Source organism: Schistocerca nitens, chromosome 1 (assembly GCF_023898315.1).
Source record: "Schistocerca nitens isolate TAMUIC-IGC-003100 chromosome 1, iqSchNite1.1, whole genome shotgun sequence".
NCBI lineage: Eukaryota > Metazoa > Arthropoda > Insecta > Orthoptera > Acrididae > Schistocerca > Schistocerca nitens.
Genome location: NC_064614.1, coordinates 948,014,242 through 948,036,744, shown reverse-complemented (window position 1 = coordinate 948,036,744; position 22,503 = coordinate 948,014,242). Strand labels below are relative to the sequence as shown.

The following is a 22,503-nucleotide window of genomic DNA, read 5'->3' as shown; positions in this document are numbered from 1 at the left end:
CTCACCATGCGTTCGAGCAACTTCCAAAGAACATTGGTGAGGCTAATGGGGCGGTAGTTGTCCACCTCCAGTGGGTTCTTGCGAGGTTTCAAAATGGGGATTATGATGCTTTCACGCCATTGTGACAGGAACTCACCCTCAACCCAGATACGGTTGTAAAGGTCTAGGGGGCGTCGCTGGCAGTCCACCAAGAGATGTTTGAGCATCTGACACTGAATGCGATCTGGCCTGGGAGCCGTATCAGGGCAAGCGGCTAGGGCACTTTGGAATTCCCACTCACTGAACGGAACATTGTATGATTCAGGGTGGCGCATGTGAAACGAGAGGCTCTGACATTCCAACCACTCTTTCAGGGAGTGGAAGGCCTGGGTAATTCGCAGAAGCAGAACTCAGAGCAAAAAGCTCTGCTGATTGGTTTGCAATTATGCTGGAGTCAGTACAGACTGCTCCATTCAGTGAAAGCGCATGTACACTGACGGGGGTCCAACAGCCATAGAGGTGTCTAATCGTGTCCCAAACCTGTGATGGAGAGGTACAGAGGCCAATGGTGGAGACAAATCTTTCCCAGAACTCCTTCTTGTGATGGCGAATGAGGCGGCGGGCTCGCACACGGAGCCATTTAAAGGCAATGAGGTGTTCCAATGAGGGATGCCGCTTGTGAACCTGGAGTACCCGCCTGTGATCTCTAATCGCCTCAGCAATCTCAGGCGTGACCCAGGAGGTGACCCAGGAGAACAGGGAATGGCAGAGTCTGCGGCAGTAACAATGCCAGTGGTGACCGGGTGAACCACCACATCAATGGCATCATTGGAAAGAGGCTCTATAGTGGCAATGGAGGTGAACAAATCTCAGTCAGCCTTATTCATAGCCCATCTGCAGGGGCACCCAGAAGAGTGACACTGCGGCAGTGACAGAAAGATTGGGAAGTGGTCGCTACCGCACAAGTTGTCATGCACATGCCACTGGACAGATGGTAATAGGCCAGGGCTGCAGATCGAAAGGTTGATGGCTGAGTACGTGCCATGCACCACACTGAAATGTGTGAAGGCACCATTATTTAAAAGCGAAAGATCGAGCTGTGCCAATACTTGCTCAAGGATGCTGCCTCGGCCTGTTGCCACTGATCCACGCCACAGAGGGTTATGGGCATTGAAGTCACCCAGTAACAGAAAAGGTGGTGGCAATTGGGCTATCAGTGCAACCAGGACATGCTGTGGGACAATACCATCCGGTGGAAGATAGAGACTGCAGACTGTAACAGCCTGAGGCGTCCACATCCGAACAGCAACAGCCTCTAAAGGTGTTTCTAGAGGGACACACTCACTGTAAAGGGAGTGAAGGACGTAAATGCAGACGCCACCAGATACCCTCTCATAAGCTGCCTGATTCCTATAATAACCTCGATAGCCACAGAAGGCAGGGGTTCGCATCGCGGGAAACCAAGTTTCTTGAAGAGCAATGCAGAGGAAAGGGTGAAGGCTGAGAAGTTGTCGGAGCTCAGCAAGGTGGTGGAAAAAACCGTTGTAGTTCCACTGGAGGATGACATTGTCCATGGCCGAGAAAGGCGTGAAGGGACTGGGGAGGCAGATAACGCCACTGGGTCACCTGCTGCCACCGAATGAGTACCTGTGCAAGTGCTATCCATTGTGTCTGAGGGACCATCAAGATCTAGGTCCTCAGCAGACGCCAGAATCTCCATCTCATTCTCAGACGCAGAGCTTGAAGGTTGCGGTGGGGTGGGTGCCACCGTAAGTTCCTTGGTCTTAGAAGTCTTCTTCTTGGACATCTCTTGCTGCTCATTGGGTTTCACTGGCTGGGAGAGCTTCACCAATTCAGTCTCCGGGATGGAGGAGGATCGCGAAGCCCTACGACCAGCTGCTTGTGGGCACTTATGCCACTGTCGGCCGTCATCCTTCCCACTTGTGGAAACCTGGGAAGGGAAGGACCCAAGGGACTCCTTGTAAGTGAGAGGAGCTGAAGAAGTTGGATGCTTCTTTGGCTTAGAAGCAGGGATGGATGTCCCCGATGGGTGGGGGGGTGTTGCTCCCGAGGTAGGTGGTGCAGGAGCAACGGGGTGGGTAGTGCCCCCCATGGGCAAGGGGCATGTGGAGTTATACAGCTCAGCGATCCAACTGGAATTCACTGAACTGATCGGGTGAGCAGGGTTGTTTTAGCGGCGGTATATGAGGAAGTCATGTGCACATGATGGAGTCGTTCATATTTCCTCTTAGCCTCAGTATAGGTCAGTCGGTTTAGGGTCTTGTATTCCAAGATTTTCTGCTCTTTCTGTAAGATCCTGCAGTTTGGTGAGCGAGATGAATGATGCTCTCTGCAGCTGACAGATGGGAGGTGGGGCACAAGGAGTATTCGGATGTGATGGGCCGTCCGCAATCTCGACATGTGAGGCTGGAAGTACAGTGGGAAGACATATGGCTGAACTTCCAGCACTTAAAGCACCGCATCGGGGGAGGGATATAGGGCTTAACATCACAGTGGTAGACCATCACCTTGAACTTCTCCGGTAATGTATCACCCTTGAAGGCCAAGATGAAGGCACTGGTAGCAATCTGATTATCCGTCGGACCCCGATGAACGCGCCGGATGAAATGAACCCCTTGACGCTCTAAATTGGCGCGCAGCTCGTCATCAGACTGCAGAAGAAGGTCCCTATGGAAAATAATACACTGGACCATATTTAAACTCTTATAGGGTATGATGGTAATGGAAACATCCCCCAACTTGTCACAAGCAAGTAACATTCATGACTGGGCAGAGGATGCTGTTTTTATCAATACTGACCCAGAGCGCATTTTGGACAAGCCCTCCACCTCCCCAAACTTGCCCTCTAAATGTTCTACAAAGAACTGAGGCTTTGTTGACATGAAGGCTCCCCATCAGCTCTTGTACAAACTAGGAACTGGGGTGAACAAGTGGCACTGCCATCCTGAGCCTTAAGCTCCTCCCATGGTGTGGCCAGGGAGGGGAACGTTTTGGGATCATATTTCTGAGTGTTGAATTGAGCCCAAGAATACTTAGAGACTGCTGGTGGCTGGTCACTAGCGAGAGATGATGTACCATGCTTCATTTCGGGTCATCCGCCCTGATGCCACCCGCTCCGACCAAGGGCCCTCCCTACGGGCACCACCCAGCCTCAGCAAGGGCCACCTGGCAGGATGGCCATTGCCGGGAGTCCCGATGCCTCAGGGAGATAGGCATCTACTCCTTGGCATACGTGGGGAGTTAATGGCGCAGGCATCAGCAGAGGGATCCCTGTGTTGTCAGGGGGCTACAACCAGCAGGGTACATGGCGGCACCACCACAAAGGACTGGCTACCGTGCTGGATATTAGGTGTAAGGAAGTCTATGGTTTTCATCTCTGCAAAAAGCAACACTGCACAGTGCATACTGGAAATCGCACCCAGGAATGTATCCTTGCCCAGGAGATGGAGAACGAGCGGGACAGCAATGCGATGACGAGAAAGCTGGCTAAAGGTCTCAATGCACGATGGACACAATGCACCATGTAAGGTGCCCTTTCCCAATTGGCTTGCTCTTCGAAAGAATTTGGAAATATGGAGGTCAAAATCAAGAGGGGACCAACACATATAGGCCGAAACGTATGAGACTCCTTATAGTCACCTCTTACGACAGGCAGGAATACCTCGGGCCTATTCTAACCCCCGAACCCGTAGGAAGCATCCTGAATCAGTACAGACAAATGAAGGGCAGAATTTTCTTACACAACAACACACATTCCAACAGAGCTCCAAAATCAAAGTACAGGTCCAAAAACAAGGTAGTACCAGCAATGAAGAGTTACCGTAAATACGTCTTCAAAAACAAAGTACGAAAGGTGCAACCACCTCTGTGTCAGGTATTTATTTCCATTAGATGTGAAATACACTCCATGACCTCTATGCTTGCAGCTGCTGTAGGTTGAACTATGAACCACATCAATAATTTCATCTCCACTCTTTTGAGTTCATCTACGTGTCACTGGAGTGGTGCAATATTAGAATAATACTTAACAATTCAAAATAAAATTAAAGTAATCTCGTGAAGTATAGCATATTGCATCACGCCTACGTTAAGTAAGAGACAGTAGCAGGCAGACAGCTTCATACATGATTCATGTCTCGCATGATAGATCTAGTAGTTAGCTCCAAGTAGTTTTGGCTGTGGCCGAGAGGTGTCAGCATCTTACAGACTATGAAATTATCAAGTATTTTTTTTTTTTTGGTCATCAGTCTACTGACTGGTTTGATACGGCCCGCCACGAATTCCTTTCCTGTGCTAACCTCTTCATCTCAGAGTAGCACTTGCAACCTACGTCCTCAATTATTTGCTTGATGTATTCCAATCTCTGTCTTCCACTACAGTTTTTGCCCTCTACAGCTCCCTCTAGTACCATGGAAGTCATTCCCTCATGTCTTAGCAGATGTCCTATCATCCTGTCCCTTCTCCTTATCAGTGTTTTCCACATATTCCTTTCCTCTCCGATTCTGCATAGAACCTCCTCATTCCTTACCTTATCAGTCCACCTAATTTTCAACATTCGTCTATAGCACCACATCTCAAATGCTTCAATTCTCTTCTGTTACGGTTTTCCCACAGTCCATGTTTCACTACCATACAATGCTGTACTCCAGACGTACATCCTCAGAAATTTCTTCCTCAAATTAAGGCCGGTATTTGATATTAGTAGACTTCTCTTGGCCAAAAATGCCTTTTGTGCCATAGCGAGTCTGCTTTTGATGTCCTCCTTGCTCCGTCCGTCATTGGTTATTTTACTGCCTAGGTAGCAGAATTCGTTAACTTCATTGACTTTGTGACCATCAACCCTGATGTTAAGTTTCTCGCTGTTCTCATTTCTACTACTTCTCATTACCTTCGTCTTTCTCCGATTTACTCTCAAACCATACTGTGTACTCATTAGACTGTTCATTCCGTTCAGCAGATCATTTAATTCTTCTTCACTTTCACTCAGGATAGCAATGTCATCAGCGAATCATATCATTGATACCCTTTCACCTTGTATTTTAATTTTACTCCTGAACCTTTCTTTTATTTCCATCATTGCTTTCTCGATGTACAGATTGAAGAGTAGGGGCGAAAGGCTACAGCCTTGTCTTACACATTTCTTAATACGAGCACTTCGTTCTTGATCGCCCACTCTTATTATTCCCTCTTGGTTGTTGTACATATCGTATATGACCCGTCTCTCCCTATAGTTTACCCCTACTTTTTTCAGAATCTCGAACAGCTTGCACCATTTTATATTGTCGAACACTTTTTCCAGGTTGACAAATCCTATGAAAGTGTCTTGATTTTTCTTTAGCCTTGCTTCCATTATTAGCCGTAACGTCAGAATTGCCTCTCTCGTCCCTTTACTTTCCCTAAAGCCAAACTGATCGTCACCTAGTGCATTCTCAATTTTCTTTTCCATTCTTCTGTATATTATTCTTGTAAGCAGCTTCGATGCATGAGCTGTTAAGCTGATTGTGCGATAATTCTCGCACTTGTCAGCTCTTGCCGTCTTCGGAATTGTGTGGATGATGCTTTTCCGAAAGTCAGATGGTATGTCGCCAGACTCATATATATTACACACCAATGTGAATAGTCATTTTGTTGCCACTTCCCCCAATGATTTTAGAAATTCTGATGGAATGTTATCTATCCCTTCTGCCTTATTTGACCGTAAGTCCTCCAAAGCTCTTTTAAATTCCGATTCTAATACTGGATCCCCTATCTCTTCTAAATCGACTCCTGTTTCTTCTTCTATCACATCAGACAAATCTTCACTCTCATAGAGGCTTTCAATGTATTCTTTCCACCTATCTGCTCTCTCCTCTGCATTTAACAGTGGAATTCCCGTTGCACTCTTAATGTTACCACCGTTGCTTTTAATGTCACCAAAGGTTGTTTTGACTTTCCTGTATGCTGAGTCTGTCATTCCGACAATCATATCTTTTTCGATGTCTTCACATTTTTCCTGCAGCCATTTCGTCTTAGCTTCCCTGCACTTCCTATTTATTTCATTCCTCAGCGACTTGTATTTCTGTATTCCTGATTTTCCCGGAACATGTTTGTACTTCCTCCTTTCATCAATCAACTGAAGTATTTCTTCTGTTACCCATGGTTTCATCGCAGCTACCTTCTTTGTACCTATGTTTTCCTTCCCAACTTCTGTGATGGCCCTTTTTAGAGATGTCCATTCCTCTTCAACTGTACTGCCTACTGTGCTATTCCTTATTGCTGTATCTATAGCGTTAGAGAACTTCAAACGTATCTCGTCATTCCTTAGTACTTCCGTATCCCACTTCTTTGCGTATTGATTCTTCCTGACTAATGTCTTGAACTTCAGCCTACTCTTCATCACTACTATATTGTGATCTGAGTCTATATCTGCTCCTGGGTACGCCTTACAATCCAGTATCAGATTTCGGAATCTCTGTCTGACCATGATGTAATCTAATTGAAATCTTCCCGTATCTCCCGGCCTTTTCCAAGTATACCTCCTCCTCTTGTGATTCTTGAACAGGGTATTCCCTATTACTAGCTGAAACTTGTTACAGAACTCAATTAGTCTTTCTCCTCTTTCATTACTTGTCCCAAGCCCATATTGTCCTGTAACCTATTCTTCTACTCCTTCGCCTACAACTGCATTCCAGTCGCCCATGACTATTAGATTTTCGTCCCCCTTTACATACTGCATTACCCTTTCAATATCCTCATACACTTTCTCTATCTGTTCATCTTCAGCTTGCGACGTCGGCATGTATACCTGAACTATCGTTGTTGGTGCTGGTCTGCTGTCAATAACAACCCGGTCACTGAACTGTTCACAGTAACACACCCTCTGCCCTACCTTCCTATTCATAACGAATCCTACACCTGTTATACCATTTTCTGCTGCTGTTGATATTACCCAATACTCATCTGACCAGAAATCCTTGTCTTCCTTCCACTTCACTTCACTGACCCCTACTATATCTAGATTGAACCTTTGCATTTCCCTTTTCAGATTTTCTGGTTTCCCTACCACGTTCAAGCTTCTGACATTCCACGCCCCGACTCGTAGAACGTTATCCTTTCGTTGATTATTCAATCTTTTTCTCATGGTAACCTCCCCCTTGGCAGTCCCCTCCCGGATATCTGAATGGGGGACTATTCCGGAATCTTTTGCCAATGGAGAGATCATCATGATACTTCTTCAATTACAAGCCACATGTCCTGTGGATACACGTTACGTGTCTTTAATGCAGTGGTTTCCATTGCCTTCTGCATCCTCATGTCGTTGATCATTGCTGATTCTTCCGCCTTTAGGGGCAATTTCCCACCCCTAGGACAAGAGAGTGCCCTGAACCTCTATCCGCTCCTCCGCCCTCTTTGAGAAGGCCGTTGGCAGAATGAGGCTGACTTCTTATGCCGGACATCTTCGGCCGCCAATGCTGATTATTTATCAAAATTTAGGCAGTGGCGGGGATCGAACCCGGGACCGAAGACGTTTTTTGATTATGAATCAAAGACGCTACCCCTAGACCACGGTACCCTTTATCAAGTATATTTTTTGCCAAATATATAGTTTAGTTTCTTTATCAAGTATATTAAACTATATATTTGGGAAATGAAACTGTATTGATTGATTACTACAACTCCCATTAAATACTGCTAATTTTTTTAATCATTAGTGTGAAGGATGGTGTGAATGTGAAGTACTAAATAAATGAATATTGTTATGTCTATTAACTGAGTATACATTAGTGTGAGAACTGTATATTGAGAGAGGGAATCAGACGCAGGAGAAATTGTAAAGTGCAACTAGCTAGTTCATGCGACTGAGAAAACAAGACACATTTTACGATAATTTTTTTATTTTAAGAGGGAGCTATTTTGGTATTTGTGGAGTTTGTAAATTTGTTCTTTTGATAAACTGTTCATAAAAATTATTAAACTGTGATTGGTCAAAAGTAAAAGACACAGGATTGCGTGGTTTAATACCAATACTAGATTGGTCATGACGTATATCAGCCAATCAGAGGACATCACATTCATACATATGTTGTGGGCTAAGATAATTGCTTTTTGAAGACTAAGTTCAGTTCAGATCTCAGCCATGATCATGTTTGGACAAGGATGTAGGAAGCTCCGAATAGATCTGAAAATTTTATGGAATAATGGTTAAAATATGCCCATGAAGTCCTGCAAAGTGGACATGAATGTGTGAAAATGATAAATACATGTAATTCCAATTTTAATATATCAACTATGACTTTTGAATAACCAAAATCCACATGGAATGTTGTACAAGATGCGACGACAAACTGAACCTTTGTAGTGGTAAAATTGTGTAACATTTGAGCAAGTATTCTGTCACAGACAACCCATTTGTTAATCCTTTTGGTAATTAGTTTGGCTAGTTACAGTAAGCTGGCTATTATGGTTGACTATGATTGCTTGTGAGTATTGAAACTAGAGCTTAAGAGTAGTATGGGATTGTCAGGGTTTTTGTATTAAACAAGTACCAATATATAGAACTTTTCACTCACAAGCTACCATTCAGTCAGTGAGTCAGTTAATGTGATACTGAAAACATTTGTTGCACCCAATGCTACTGGTTCTACTACAGCTTTTCCAATAGAGGAACAGTAATCATTTTCAACAGGGAAGGCGTGAGTGGATCTGCCTTCTACAGGATGAAACACAAATCACTATGCCGTTGCACTCACTCACTGGCCACTATTTCTACAAATTGTTGTTTATCTTGATTCAATGACTGAAAATTCCTATCAGCAGCATGGCAAGTAGCAGATCTCATTGAAGAGCTGCCTGACACATAATTGTACATTGAAAAACTATTTACTTTCAAAAATATCACTGTATCCATGTAAGTATGGAGCTACTAATATGTGTAAATTTCAGCTCTGTAATGTAATTGACGGAGTAGGAGCTTCTTTCAAAATAACTGGTCTGCTGTTAAAATTCTAGGTTACACTCAGCTGACATCAAATCAAATCGAACTAAACTACACAGTGACAATTTAATGTCAATACAGTGCAGATGATAAGTTTACAATAGTTCTTATCTTCTGTTAATGTATGTGTTCACTTGTTTCACATTCCTGAAGGTTCTCATTCCTTATTGGATTCATGAAACATGATGAATGAATCAATTTGCTGTATTGGTATATCAATAAAACACAGACACAAGAGAAAAACAGAACTGCTAAATATTTAAGAGACTCTCACATAGTGTGTAAAAATTTTATCGTAGTCTCACAAGAATTTTGAACTTATCTTTGGGTAAGGACAAATTCCTAAATTTTAAACTAAAGGTATTTATGCAGTATCTGGCTACCAGCAAATCCATTAAAACTTTTCATCCATGGTAGCTGAACTTACCTATTTCAATTCTTGCACTCTTCTGATTTGTGAATGTAATATCCCTCCGCAATGGGGATTTACCACCACTGGATGATGAACCTGGTTACATAAAAGGTAGTCAATTTTTTTTAATCACTGAGGATTTCCAAGTGCATTAAAAGAAAGAGAAATCAGAGTGCCACATATTTTAACATACTTTCAAGCTTTTGGACTGTATGTAGTAAACGCAATATGTATTCTGGCAACAAACAACATTCCTAAATCTTACACTAGGGATGTCTTTGTGCAATTTATGCAATACCACTGCATTAAAACAGTGTATCGTATGTAATTAAGAGTTACCTGTTCCAGTTTTTCTATTCTTTCTGCTCTTGTTAATTGCACTGCTGTGTCTTATTGGTGATTCATCAGACCAGGATGAGACAGAAGTCCACTGCCCTAATGGTGTTTCATTCAAAAAGTCTTTTTTCCTGCACACAATTGAACAAAAGATCAAAACTGATGCTGTTATCTGAACTTCTCTAACTAGTGTTTAACTGAGATGTCTTTCCCATTCATTATATACAATCTAATTTTGAAAATTTAGACTACTTAAATGCAAATTAGTGAGAAAAGTTGAATTAGGGTTTAAATATTTGATCACAATATTATACAAGGACCCTGTTTACGGTAGTTGCAAGGTGTGATCTACATAAACCATAGAAAATTTACACGAGTGTTTAAAACAAATAATAAGAATGGAAAAGGAGTGGAACTGGAAAAAGAAAGAAAATATGGATGTCCAGAGAATGAAAGATGAAGAAACCTAAAAAGAAGGCAAGGCAGCCTATATGTATGTGAGGAGAGGAAGGTGAGACAAAGAATGTAAAATGGGTATGCTTAAATAAATGGGATAATAAAAGTGAAGTAAATAAAATGTCAATATAGCTAAAGTGAACAGTGAAAATTACACTATAAAGCATACAACCACATATCTTATAGAGAGCTCTTCCACCATATAGCAGAGCCTTACGTTTCATTTCCAGTACTACTCCTGAATAATATTTGTGGCACTAATATAAAAAAAGTGACTAATCAATTGGGATTTATGCAACAACAAAAAGAAAAATGTTATCTATTTAGGCTATGATTCCTTTCTGGGATTTGGAATATGGTTCTATATTCAAATTGCCAGCAGACAGAAAGGGGGCATTAAAAATATACTTCATTATTAACTTCTAAAAATTTTCTAGCATGTGGATTCATGGACTGCAAACTTTAGTCAGCAGTACAGTAACTATGAAGGTCATCTTTTAAGTTGTTTCACAAATGAGCACAAGACAGCTTTACAGTTGTTTAAGAATTTCTCATTTGTTATTGTTTAAATAATTAAGTGCATGCTTTGTATACAGTCAGCATTTAAAGCAACAATGTTGTGAAAAATGGAGCTTTCATGAGAAGGTTTTTGTTGGTTGGTTTTTTTTATGTCTTTCTTAAAGGCCTAACTCAACAACAATGTCTCAAATCACTCTGTTTAAGGTTTGGTAATCAACCACCTTCAGAAAAGACCGCATACAATTAGTATGCACACTTTCATCATGGTCATGCAACTGTCGGCGACAAATTTTGTAGGGTCAACCAAAATCAACTGTTGTTCCAAGAATCATTGATGCTCTACACATTATAATTGTAGAGGATCAATCTGTGACTTACTGTGAGACAAACGTATCTTTAGGCACACTAAAGACTGCAGTACTTTCAATTTTGTGTGAACATTTAGCCATGGAAAAAGATCTGTTCCACACAGATTCTGCACAATTTGACTGAAGTTAAAAAAAGGTTCATGCCAATTTCTGTGCATGTTGTGACCACTACTTCAGAGAACCAAAGAACAGGTAATGCTGAATGGTAGTTTATTCCAAAATGTCATAATTTTTTATCATGGGAGTGTCAGCTATCACACACCACATGAAACTATCAATTATTTGACAGAGAAAAACAATGAATTAATGTTTTACTGCCTGCATTCTTCTGACGTGTCACCTATGACTTCTTTTTGTTCCCTCTTGTTGAGCAAACAATGTGGATAGTGCTTTTCATTATTTCAAGAAGCTGTTAAATGCTTCCAAAACTGTGTTATTGAGGTAACAACATCAGAATGGAGAAAAAGGTTTCCTGCGATGGTTTGAATGTGTTGAAAAGTGTAAATTATAAAGGAATATTCTGAGAAAAGTATTTATTTGTGCCAAAGTAAAAGAAACAGAGATTACTGCATAACAGCTATAAAACAAAGTGTAGGGCTATAGATAGAGAGATACTGAATGAAATGTGTTTGGCTGTTGGGAGCAACACATGATGCCTTCAATGATTACCATAATAGAATACTGTGAAGTGATCTTTCACAGAACCCAAAGAAATTCTGGTTGTATCTAAAGGCTGTTACTAGCACCAAGGTAGTGTCCAGTCCATAATTAACGAGACAGGAGCTGAAATTGAGGGTAGCAAAGCAAGAGCGGAAATGCATAACTCCGTTTTCAAATGTTCATTTACAGTGGAAGATGGAGGAGAATTGCCCCAGTCTAATCCTCATACCACTGAAAAGATGAATGAAATAAGTATTAGTGCCAGTGGTGTTGACAAACAGCTGAAATTGTTAAAACTGAACAAAGCTCCAGGTCCCAATGGAATCCCTGTCAGATTCTATACTGAATTTGTGGCTGAGTTACCCCTCGTCTAACTATAATCTATTGTAGATACCTTGAACAAAAAAAACCATACCCAGTTCTTGGAAAAAGGCACAGGTAACACCCGTCTACAAGAAGGATAGTACAAGCGATCCACAAAACTACTGTCCAATATCCCTGATATTAATTAGTTTAGGATGTTAGACCATATTCTGAGCTCAAACATAATGAGGTATGTTGAACAGAATGACCTCCTCAATGCCAGCCATCATGTATTTCAAAAACATTGATCATGTGAAATCCACCTCCACTTTTCTCACTTGACATACTCAAAGCTTTAGATCAAGGCAACCAGGCAGATGCAGTATTTTTTGATTTCCGAAAAGCATTTGACTAAGTACCACATCTAACTTATTGTCAAAAGCACGATCATTTGGGTAACAAGTGAAATTTGTAACTAGATAGGGTACTTTTTGGTAGGGAGGACACAGCACGTTATCTTGGATGGAGAGTCGTCATCAGATGTAGAAGTAACTTCAGGTGTGCCCCATGGAAGCGTGTTGGGATCCTTGATGTTCATATTTTATATTAATGACCTTGCAGACAATATTAATAGTAAAATCAGGCTTTTTGAAGAGGATGCAGTTACCTATAATGGAGTAAGACCTGAGAAGTTGCATAAATGTTCAGTTAGATCTTGATAAGATTTCACGGTGGTGCAGAGAATGGCAATTTGCTGTAAATGTTCAGAAATATAAAATTTTGCACTTCACAAAACAAAATAATGTAGTATCCTATGACTATAATATCAGTGAGTCACTGTTGGAATTGGCCAACTCATACAAATATCTAAGCGTAACACTTTGTAGGAATATGAAATCGAATGATCACATAGGTTCAGTCATGGGTAAAGCAGGCGGTAGACATCAGTTTATTGGTAGAATACTGGGAAATGAAATCAGCCTGCAGAGGAGATTGCTTACAAATCACTTGTGTGACCAATTCTAGAACATTGCTCAAGTGTGTGAGACCCGTACTGGATAGGACTAACTGGGGATACTGAATGTATACAGAGAAGGGCAGCACAAATGGTCATGTCTGTTTAATCCATGGGAGTGTGTCACACAAGTACTGAAGGAAATGAAATGGAAGACTCTTGAAGATAAACGTACACTATCCTGAGAAAGTTTATTACCAAAGTTTCAAGAAGCAGTTTTAAATGATTACTCTATGAATATACAACCACCCCCTATGTATCGCTCACATAGGGATCATGAGGATAAGATTAGAATAATTACTGCATGCACAGAGGCATTCAAACAATCATACTTCCTGCACTCCACATGTGAAGGGAACAGAAAGAAACCCTAACAACTGGTACAATGTGACGTACCTTCTGCCATGCACCTCACGGTGGTTTGCAGAGTGTAGATGTAGATGTATATGTATAAACGGCACTCGTACATGATTTGGTTGTGTGTATGGTCATATACTGGCCACTTATCATTTGCTAAATAGGTCGACTTAAATGTAATAAAAATGAACATATAAGTCTTTGACATTCTTTGTGTTGCCAGTGAAACATACATAAATTTAAAACAAAAGTTTTTGTCTTCTTATTAGAGAGTACTAATTTTGAATTCCTAGTTTGTTTATTAAATAAACATGCAATAATACATCTCTATGAAGATCTAGTGAAAATGTAGATCACAGAGAAAATTCCAGAACACTGTATTACAAGAATGATCCATTCATTATTTAAAAATGGAAGTAAGACTAACAGTAATGAAATAAATAGCTTTTTATATCGTTCATAGATTTCAAAAAGTATATGATAGTATCCATGAATTCACATTTTTAAAGATCCCTCATATCATGTGATCTGCAGTCCAAATTAATAAAACTCACTGAACTTTGACACTAATTTCAAGGTAAAGTTCAACAGAGAAACTTCGCAGCTTTCATAATAAAACCTGTCTAAGACAAGATGGTGGATTATCACGACTGCTTTTTGATGTAGGCCTTGATTGTATCATGTAGATCTGCCAAAAATAAAATCCACCTAAAATCGAAATTGAGGTAAAACCCACAATAAGAGCTGCCTGGAATTTCTTGATGATTTAACTTTCTTAGCTCATGACATGGAAGTTGTTCATTCCAACATCGTCAGTCTCCAAAAATTGCCTTAAAATTAGATTAAAAATATTCACCAACAAAACTAGGAACATGCCCATGAAACCCGTGTAAAAGCAGTCTTCATAAATAATCCAAAAATGAACATGGTTCTACAGTCCAAATATCTTGGAGAAATCATCAATCATAACTTAAGTGAAAAACAAACATGGATAAATAGAACTAACAAAATGAGAAAAAGCTTTTTTTTTCTAACCCAGTCAACATACAAGAAGAAAGAATGACCACTAAGACACAACTCTATAAAACAATAACTCTCTTGGAAGTCACTTACGCTTTCAAAACCCTGGTCCAAATAAAAAATGAACGAAGAGCTAATCAGCTACTCAAAACTGAAAGAATCAGCAGAACTTGCATTAATAATAATTACCAGGTCAAAGTAGTTACGAGAATCCTCCCCAACAAAACTGCCTATTGAGAGAGTGGCCTAATCAAAAGTACAATTTTGTCTAAAATTTTATGGGTGAACATAGCTCATAAAATTCTTTAATTATTGTTTTCAAGAGAATGGATAAAGTTTTACAAGCTGGCCAAATTTCATTTCTTTCCACAAACTATTGCACGAGATATAACAGCTCAAAGTAACCAGAAACTCATGCTCACTCTGTTGAAATTGGTGCATGGAGTCAAACAAGTGACAGTATACCGACCAGTATTGCTTTGGTGGACTTTAAACTTTACCAATGTTCATTGGACACATGGGTGAATGTTCACATAAAATTTCATCAAAATTTGAGCAAGGAGGCCTAGGTGAGTTGACATGGAATTACCCAAAAATGTATTAATATGTCTATTTCTTTATTTTTTGAAATTTGCATTTATGGAAAGAGCAATAATAGTTTAACTTAGATGTTTGAGCTCAACAATGTATATTCGAGCCCCGTTATTTGTCATTATGTACACTTGACTGCACTAAAAATGGCTGCACCTCAGAATTTTATGTCCGGCCACATGCATGATCTGGCAACACAATAGGATGTGAAAGTGTTCAGAGTGCTGTATCTCCTGATCGTATAGTAGTAAATGTCATGCATTGTAGATGCAAACTCATAAGTTTGAGTCCAGTCATTCCTTAATTTTTTTGAACCGTCTTTTGGTTTTCTGGTAAACGTATCAGTGTGATGGACCCAGAAAAAAGTTTCACTTTCTAACCTCCGGTGACAGATGTCATCAACATCAGAATCATTTTCCTTGCACTTCAGAGACCACTGGAAACCAGCCACCCACTACCTGCTGCCGGCCGCTTGACACCAACCACCATCTAACCATGTGAATGTGGCATAGTGCATCTTGGGCATGTTTCTGTTCGCATATTGGTAAGCAAAAAATTTTTCTTGTTGTAATTTCATTTTCTGTATGAAATAACTCTAATAAACTGAGTAACACTGTGTAGTTACACAACATGCTCAGATTACTATGAGTGTATTTATCAATTTTCATTTCCTTACTTGAAGTTCTAGTATTTGTCTTGTAGTTACATGTTGGATTTTCCATTCTTTGATCCTATGAACACAGTTATGCACTATAAAACAGAGTCGGAGTGGTTTGTGACACAGTGTTGGCTTTGGGTTTAATGGAGAGGTGAAGGCAGGCAGCTTGAGACGTGTGTCAAGTGTGGGGTGATAATCTTGCCAGAAAAGGGTTCTCTTGTTTCAAGAAAGATCATTCTGGTATGAATTATTTCCCACATTCAGGAAGTCTTGATAATTTACATATGTGATGAACTGCAACCATGTAGCCTTCATGTGGCATTTATATTCAATAAGCAAGGATCAGTGGTCAGGTGTAGAGTACTGCTTGCTTAATTCAAAGCAACAAAAATCAGAGTAACTATTAGTGAATTTTTTTTAATGACATTAGGTCAGAACTGTTGAATCTCAGTAATTTCAGTTTGCCAAGAGGAATTATACACTGTTCTGCAAAACTTAAGAACAAGACAGATAAAGTACCATAACATAGTAACTACTTGGTGAAAATGAATGAAAATATGAGAGCATGTACCCGGAGGTCTCCCAGTGAGGGACAGAAAGCTGAGTGTCACACGGCAGGAGGTCTCTGTGACTAGTGCCAAAAGGGGCTGGTCCTGCGACACGAGGCAGTTGAAGGAATGGAATCAAGAAACTGTAAGAAGGGCAATGTGTGACGAGCATAGCCTATGAGTTTGGTATTGTTCACAGCATTATTTCACATGCATTGGAAGTGTTCCAAACCACAGGCATTACTGCTCAAAGGAAAGGACGTGGTCAACTATAGCACACTGTGCAACAGCCAAGAAGGGACCCACATCAAACAGTGGGTGCAATTGCAAACACATTTAACAGGACTGCACGGCATGCAATCTTATGCTCCACAGTAGCACAGCATCTGCATGGGGGACGTCTCTTTGCCCAATGACCAGTAAGATGTGTTTCGTTGACACCCACACATTGGCAGCACCATTTGCGATGGTTCCAAGAGCACAGAGAATGGACCAAAGAGGAGTAGTCACATGTTGTTCTCAGATGAGAGCAGATTCAGTCTGAGTAGTGATTCTGGGAATGCTGTCATATGGCAAGAGGTGGGAACATATAATGCATCTAGGAACATTGTCGAAAATGATCATTTTGGTGGGCCAGGTGTGAATGGTGATGTGTGACCACATCAAACAGTGCAGGTGGAGGAGCTCTTGGAATGAGAGGGTATTCTGTGGATTGACTGGCCTGCCAGTTCCTCTGACTAAAATCCGATTGAGGACATAAGGGTTTGGTGGGGAGAAGTTTTGCTACATGTCTACAGGCACCAATGACCATAAAGCAGTTGTCAGCCACACTGGCGAAGGAATGGAATCCCTACCACAGAAACTTATTACCAATCTCATGGCCAGCATGGGAGCACATTGCAGAGCATACATTGCTGTACATAGTGATCACACACTCTAATTAAGAGCCATGCCCCACCTTTCGTAATGTCTTCTCAAGATGCCTCTGTTCTTGTCATACTGTGATGGAATTTTTATTGTGAATTTCATTAGCAAATGTATGCACCATGGCAATGCAATTAGATGAACACCACATATTATTCTTACTGTTTGCTTTGGTCAAATTAATACTTTTTCTCTAAGTGATGAGGTACCCCAAAAAATTATTCTGTATGATATTACTGAGTGGAAATATGCAAATATGTGAGGAAGTTTATTTATTTGTTTCCCAGATTACCAATTATATGAGCAGCAAAAGTAGCTGGAAATAACTGTTTGAGAAAATCAGTAATATGCTTTTTCCAGTTCAACATTATGAAAAGGAAAGTTGCTACTCACTGTATAATGGAGAGTTGCAGATAGGCACAACAAAAAGACTGTTACAAATAAGCTTTCAGCCAGGAAGGCCTTCGTCAAAAATAGACGACACACACTCTCTCTCTCTCTCTCTCTCTCTCTCTCTCTCTCTCACACACACATATAAACTCACACATACATGGCTACAGCCTCTGGGCACTGAAGCAACACTGCAAGCAGTGGAACCGGTGCACGATGGGAGTTGACTGGGCGGAGGTAAGGAGGAGGTTGGGGTGGGGAACTAGAGCAACATGCACAATGCCACCTCAAAAAACTCTCCACCCTGCTCACTCCCTACTCCCACTTTGGAGTACCACTCTCCACCACCTCTAGAACAACCTCCCCCACATCCCCTCATAGCTGACAAACCCTGTCTCACAGACCTACTACATTCACCCCACTCTCCAAAACTCCCTCCCACCACCACACAGAATACAGAACCTAAACAGACCCGAAACACAGTCATGAAACTTTCCTCCAGAAGCCTTAGCCCCACAGAAATATCAGTCCTTTTCAAAGGCATCACCTTTTGCCCCACTCCCAAATTCAATCATGTAGGATTTGTTGTAGACCTTCTCTTCTTCTCCTGGTCCCTACAGTGGATGTACTTTTTTGCCACCAATGGTAGCAATCAGACTCAACCAAACACCAACGTTGAACCCTGCCTGAATCAGTTCACTCCTCCATCCGACTGTGATTCACTCTCACTGCCCTCCAAATCATCCCCTGTTAACTTTCCCGAATTTCTTAAGCTCGAAATTTACCTTAGTATCATTCCTCAAATCTCTCAACATGCAAACTAACCTTACATCTGCAGAAATAACAGCAGTCCACCATCTAAAAACTTATCCCAACCATACAATCCTACCTGCGGACAACGGCTCAACTAATTTTGTTTCGAACCGCAAGAATTACATGGCAGAAGGACTATGTCACCTGTCAGATACATCCATCTACAAACATTGCCACAATGACCCCATTCCAGAATTCAGCAGGATCTGCAGTCACTCCTCAATTCCTTAGACCTATCCCAGTACCTCTCCCCAGTCCATCTATCTGTTCACCACTACTGCTCCCAGCACTCCTACCTTCTACATCCTTCCTGAAGTCCATAAACCCAACCACCCAGGATGCCCCATTGTCACGAGTTACTGTGCCCCCACTAAGAGAATCTCGGCTCTCGTAGACCAACACCTTCAACCTGTTACCCGAAACCTACCCTCTTATATAAAAGATACCAACCATTTCCTCCACCTACTCTCCACAGTTCCTGTCCCTTTACTATAAAGTGTCCTGCTCATCACTATTGATGCCACCTCGATATACGCTAAAATCCCTAATGTCCATTGCCTTACTGCTACTGAATACTACCTTTCTCAATGTCTGATGGATTCCAGATGAAAAACCTCCTTCCTAGTCGCCATGACCAAATATATCCTCATCCTCAAGTACTTCTCCTTTGAAGGCATTACCTACAAACAAATCTATGTTACGGCTGTGGGCACCCACGTGGCACCAACCTATTCATGGGCCATCTAGAGGAATCTTTCCTAAACACCCAAGTCCTAAACCCCTCACCTGTTTCAGATCCATTGATGACATCTTCGAGATTCGGATCAAGGGTGAGGACACCCTATCCGCATTCCTCTAGAACCTCAACAGCTTCTCCTCCATTTGCTTCACCTGGCCCTACTCAACCCAACAAACCACCTTCTTAGATGTTGACCTCCACCTCGAAGGTGGCTACATCAGTATCTCTGTCTATATCAAATCTTATAACCACCAGCAATACCTCCACTTTGACAGCTGCTACCCTTTCCATACCAAGAAGTCCCTTTCATACAGCCTATCCACTGGTGGTCATCGCATCTGCAGTGATAAGTGGTCCCTCTCAAAATATACTGAGGGTCTCACTGAAGCCTTCACAGACAGTAATTATCCTCCCAACCTTGTGCAAAAACAAATCTCCCATGCCTTACCTTTCCAGTTTCCCACCACCTCCCAAAGTTTCACCGTCTGGCCACAGAGGAACATTCCTCTAGTAACTCAGTACTACCCAGAACTGGAGCAACTGAATTACATTCTCTGACAGGATTTTGACTACCTCATTTTGCCCTGAAATGAGATATTCCTGCCCACTATCCTTCCCACCCCTCCCACAGTGGTGTTCTGTCATCATCTGAACCTACATGATATACTCATTAATCCCTATAAAACCCTTGCTCCCAATCTCTTACCTCATGGCTCATGTCTTCATGTCCCTGTAATAGACATATATGCAAGAACTGTCCCATACATCCTCCCACTACCACCTACTCCAATTCAATCACAAACTTCACCTATCCCATCAAAGGCATCTGTAAAACTAGTCATGTGATCTACAAGCTAAGCTGCATTCACTGTGCCGCATTCTATGTGGGAATGACAACCAACAAGCTGTCTGTCCACATGAATGGCCACCGACAAACTGTGGCCATGAAACAAGTGGATCACCATGTTGCTGAGCCTACTGCCCAACATGACATACTCATTTCAATGACTGCCTTATGGATCCTTCCCACCAACAACAGCTTTTCTGAATTGCATAGATGGGAACTTTCCCTGCAAAATATTCTATGTTCCCCTAACCCTCTTGGCCTCAACCACTGTTAGTCATTATCCTCACCCATCTAGCCCCTTCCCTGTTCCCATTCCTGCACTACACAGCCCTCTCCACCATTGCATCCAATCATTTTACTCCTCATTTTCCACTACCCCCTTCCCCCAACCTCTCCTCTGCCCTCTGTCTAACCTCCTGGCTGCACATAGCTGTCCATCCTCTCTCCACATCGTCCCTATGTGCTTCCCAGCACCAGTTCACTGTACCCCACCCCTACCCTACTATCCCTGAGGCCCTCCCCACCTTCTTACCACCAGCCAGCTGCAACTCCCATCACGCACTGTTGCTGCTGCTTGCAATGTGGCTTCAGTTGCCAGAGACTGTAGTCATGTGTGTGTGTTTCATTTTCAAAGGTGCATGTGTGTGTGTGTGTGTGTGTGTGTGTGTTTGTGTGTGTGTGTGTGTGTCACCTATTTTTGACGAAGGCCTTGCTGGCTGAAAGCTTATTTGTGACAGTCTTTTTGTTGTGCCTATCCGCAACTCAGCATCTCTGATATATATGGCGAGTAGCAACTACCTTTTCACAATATTGCTACATTCCATCATGCATTTTCCATTGTTTGACTTCTTCCTGTTCAAGTTTTCATCAATAGGTACACTAAAAAATTTGGAACATTTGCCCTATTTACTGAGTTCTGCCCATGTGTTACATCAGTTGTTGGCAGAACTACACTTGCTGTCCAGAACTGAATGTAGTACTTCTTTTTCAAAATTTAGGAAGTGTCCATTTTCATGGAACGACTTAATAATTCTTTCAAAAATATCATTTACCAACTTTTCTGTTTCTTTCTCTCTAATGGGATTTTTTATAACACTAGTATCATCTGCAAAATGTAGCAGTTGTGCTTGTTGAATGTTAAGTGGACAGTCATTCACATATATAAGGAATAGGAGGGGTCAAAAAACTGAACCCTGTGGGACTCCCTTTGTGCTTGTCCTCTGTCACTAAAATTTTCTATCTTTTTGACATTGGCTTAACTATCAGCACAACCTTTTGCATTCTGATGCAAACCAGTTGTGCATACAGCCATAAATTCCTTAAAGCTTGGGGTTTTTCAAAGAGTGTAACATGATCTATAGAATCAAACATCTTAGAAACATCACAAAAAAATACCAACTGGAAATGTATCATTATTTAAGGCTTCTACTATTAGATGAGTGAATGTATAACTAGCATTCTCAGTCCTGAAACTGTTCTGGAATCCAAACTGTGATATGCTAAGTAAATTGTTTCCACTTAAGTATGTGACTACTCTTGCATACATTACTTTTCCTAACATTTTGGAAAAAGATATCAGTAAGGAAATTTCGCAATAATTGTTGAAGTCTGTCTAATAATTGATGAAGTCTGTCTTGTGATCTTTCTCATGATATGGTTTAACAATGCATATTTTAACCTATCTGGAAAAATTCCCTGTGCCAGTGATGCACTGCATATACCACTAAAGACATTACTTAGTAAGTTGGAACAACTTTTCAGAATTCTGTTTGAAATTCCATCATGACCCTTTGATTTTTTTCAAATAACTGCATTAATTTCAGTTAAGGATGTTGCTATGTAATCTTGTACACTGACTGGCTGTCCAGTCTACCATCAGACCATGTTCCACACAGTTTCCATCTTATTATCTGCTGTATTTATTTCTGTCAGGACATGCATACGTCTGACATTTTAATCACTTTCCTTAAAATACTATACTTTTTTGTAGCATGCAAGTAATGTCAATCTCAACTTGCATTTTCTGCATGACCTTTTCTTTGCCAAGAACAATAGTGGATGGAAAAATATCCAAATCAAGTTGTTTGGATTACATTTATATGTATAGAGGATGCAATTATGCGTAAGGTAAAAGCTGCAGAGTGAAGTGTTTTTACCAGATCCAGGATACGGTAGGATCAACTTAATTTGCTATCAAGAACTCAGTAGAGGCAACTTGCTGTGTTTCTTATACACTACATCTTATGTTTATGTCCTCTTGTTCTTTCTATGTCACATGAAGTTATACATCTTGAGTTCTTTGGAGTGAGCGCATTACAGCTAGAAAAGTTGAGGATATCATTAAACACACAGGTAGCAAATGTTTCCGGGTTTTTCCCTGGTATTCTATCCACTAGGAGAGAAGTATCAGAAGAAAGAGGGTGAACTTGCTCACTGTACAGAGTATGAGGTCATTTATAAATAGAAGAAAAAGCAAGGAACCTATAGTTAAGTCAGGATAAGTTAATCCCTGACAGCTGCAATGGACTGGGCATGGTAGCTTCAGGAACCTGTCTCAACCAATAAATTAACAC

General features: G+C 41.1%; 1 protein-coding gene across 5 annotated transcripts in view; it reads right to left on the bottom strand.

Moving 5' to 3' along the window:
• The window catches only part of LOC126237400 (uncharacterized), a 192,283-nt gene that overhangs the window by 34,400 nt on the left and 135,380 nt on the right, over window positions 1–22,503 (bottom strand). For all 5 annotated transcript variants that reach the window (XM_049947513.1, XM_049947495.1, XM_049947522.1 and 2 more), the window contains 2 exons: window positions 9,726–9,853; window positions 9,402–9,482 (listed from right to left, as the gene is read on the bottom strand). In XM_049947513.1, coding sequence (XP_049803470.1) covers window positions 9,402–9,482; window positions 9,726–9,853 — 209 coding nt within the window. The remainder of the gene's footprint in view (window positions 1–9,401; window positions 9,483–9,725; window positions 9,854–22,503) is intronic.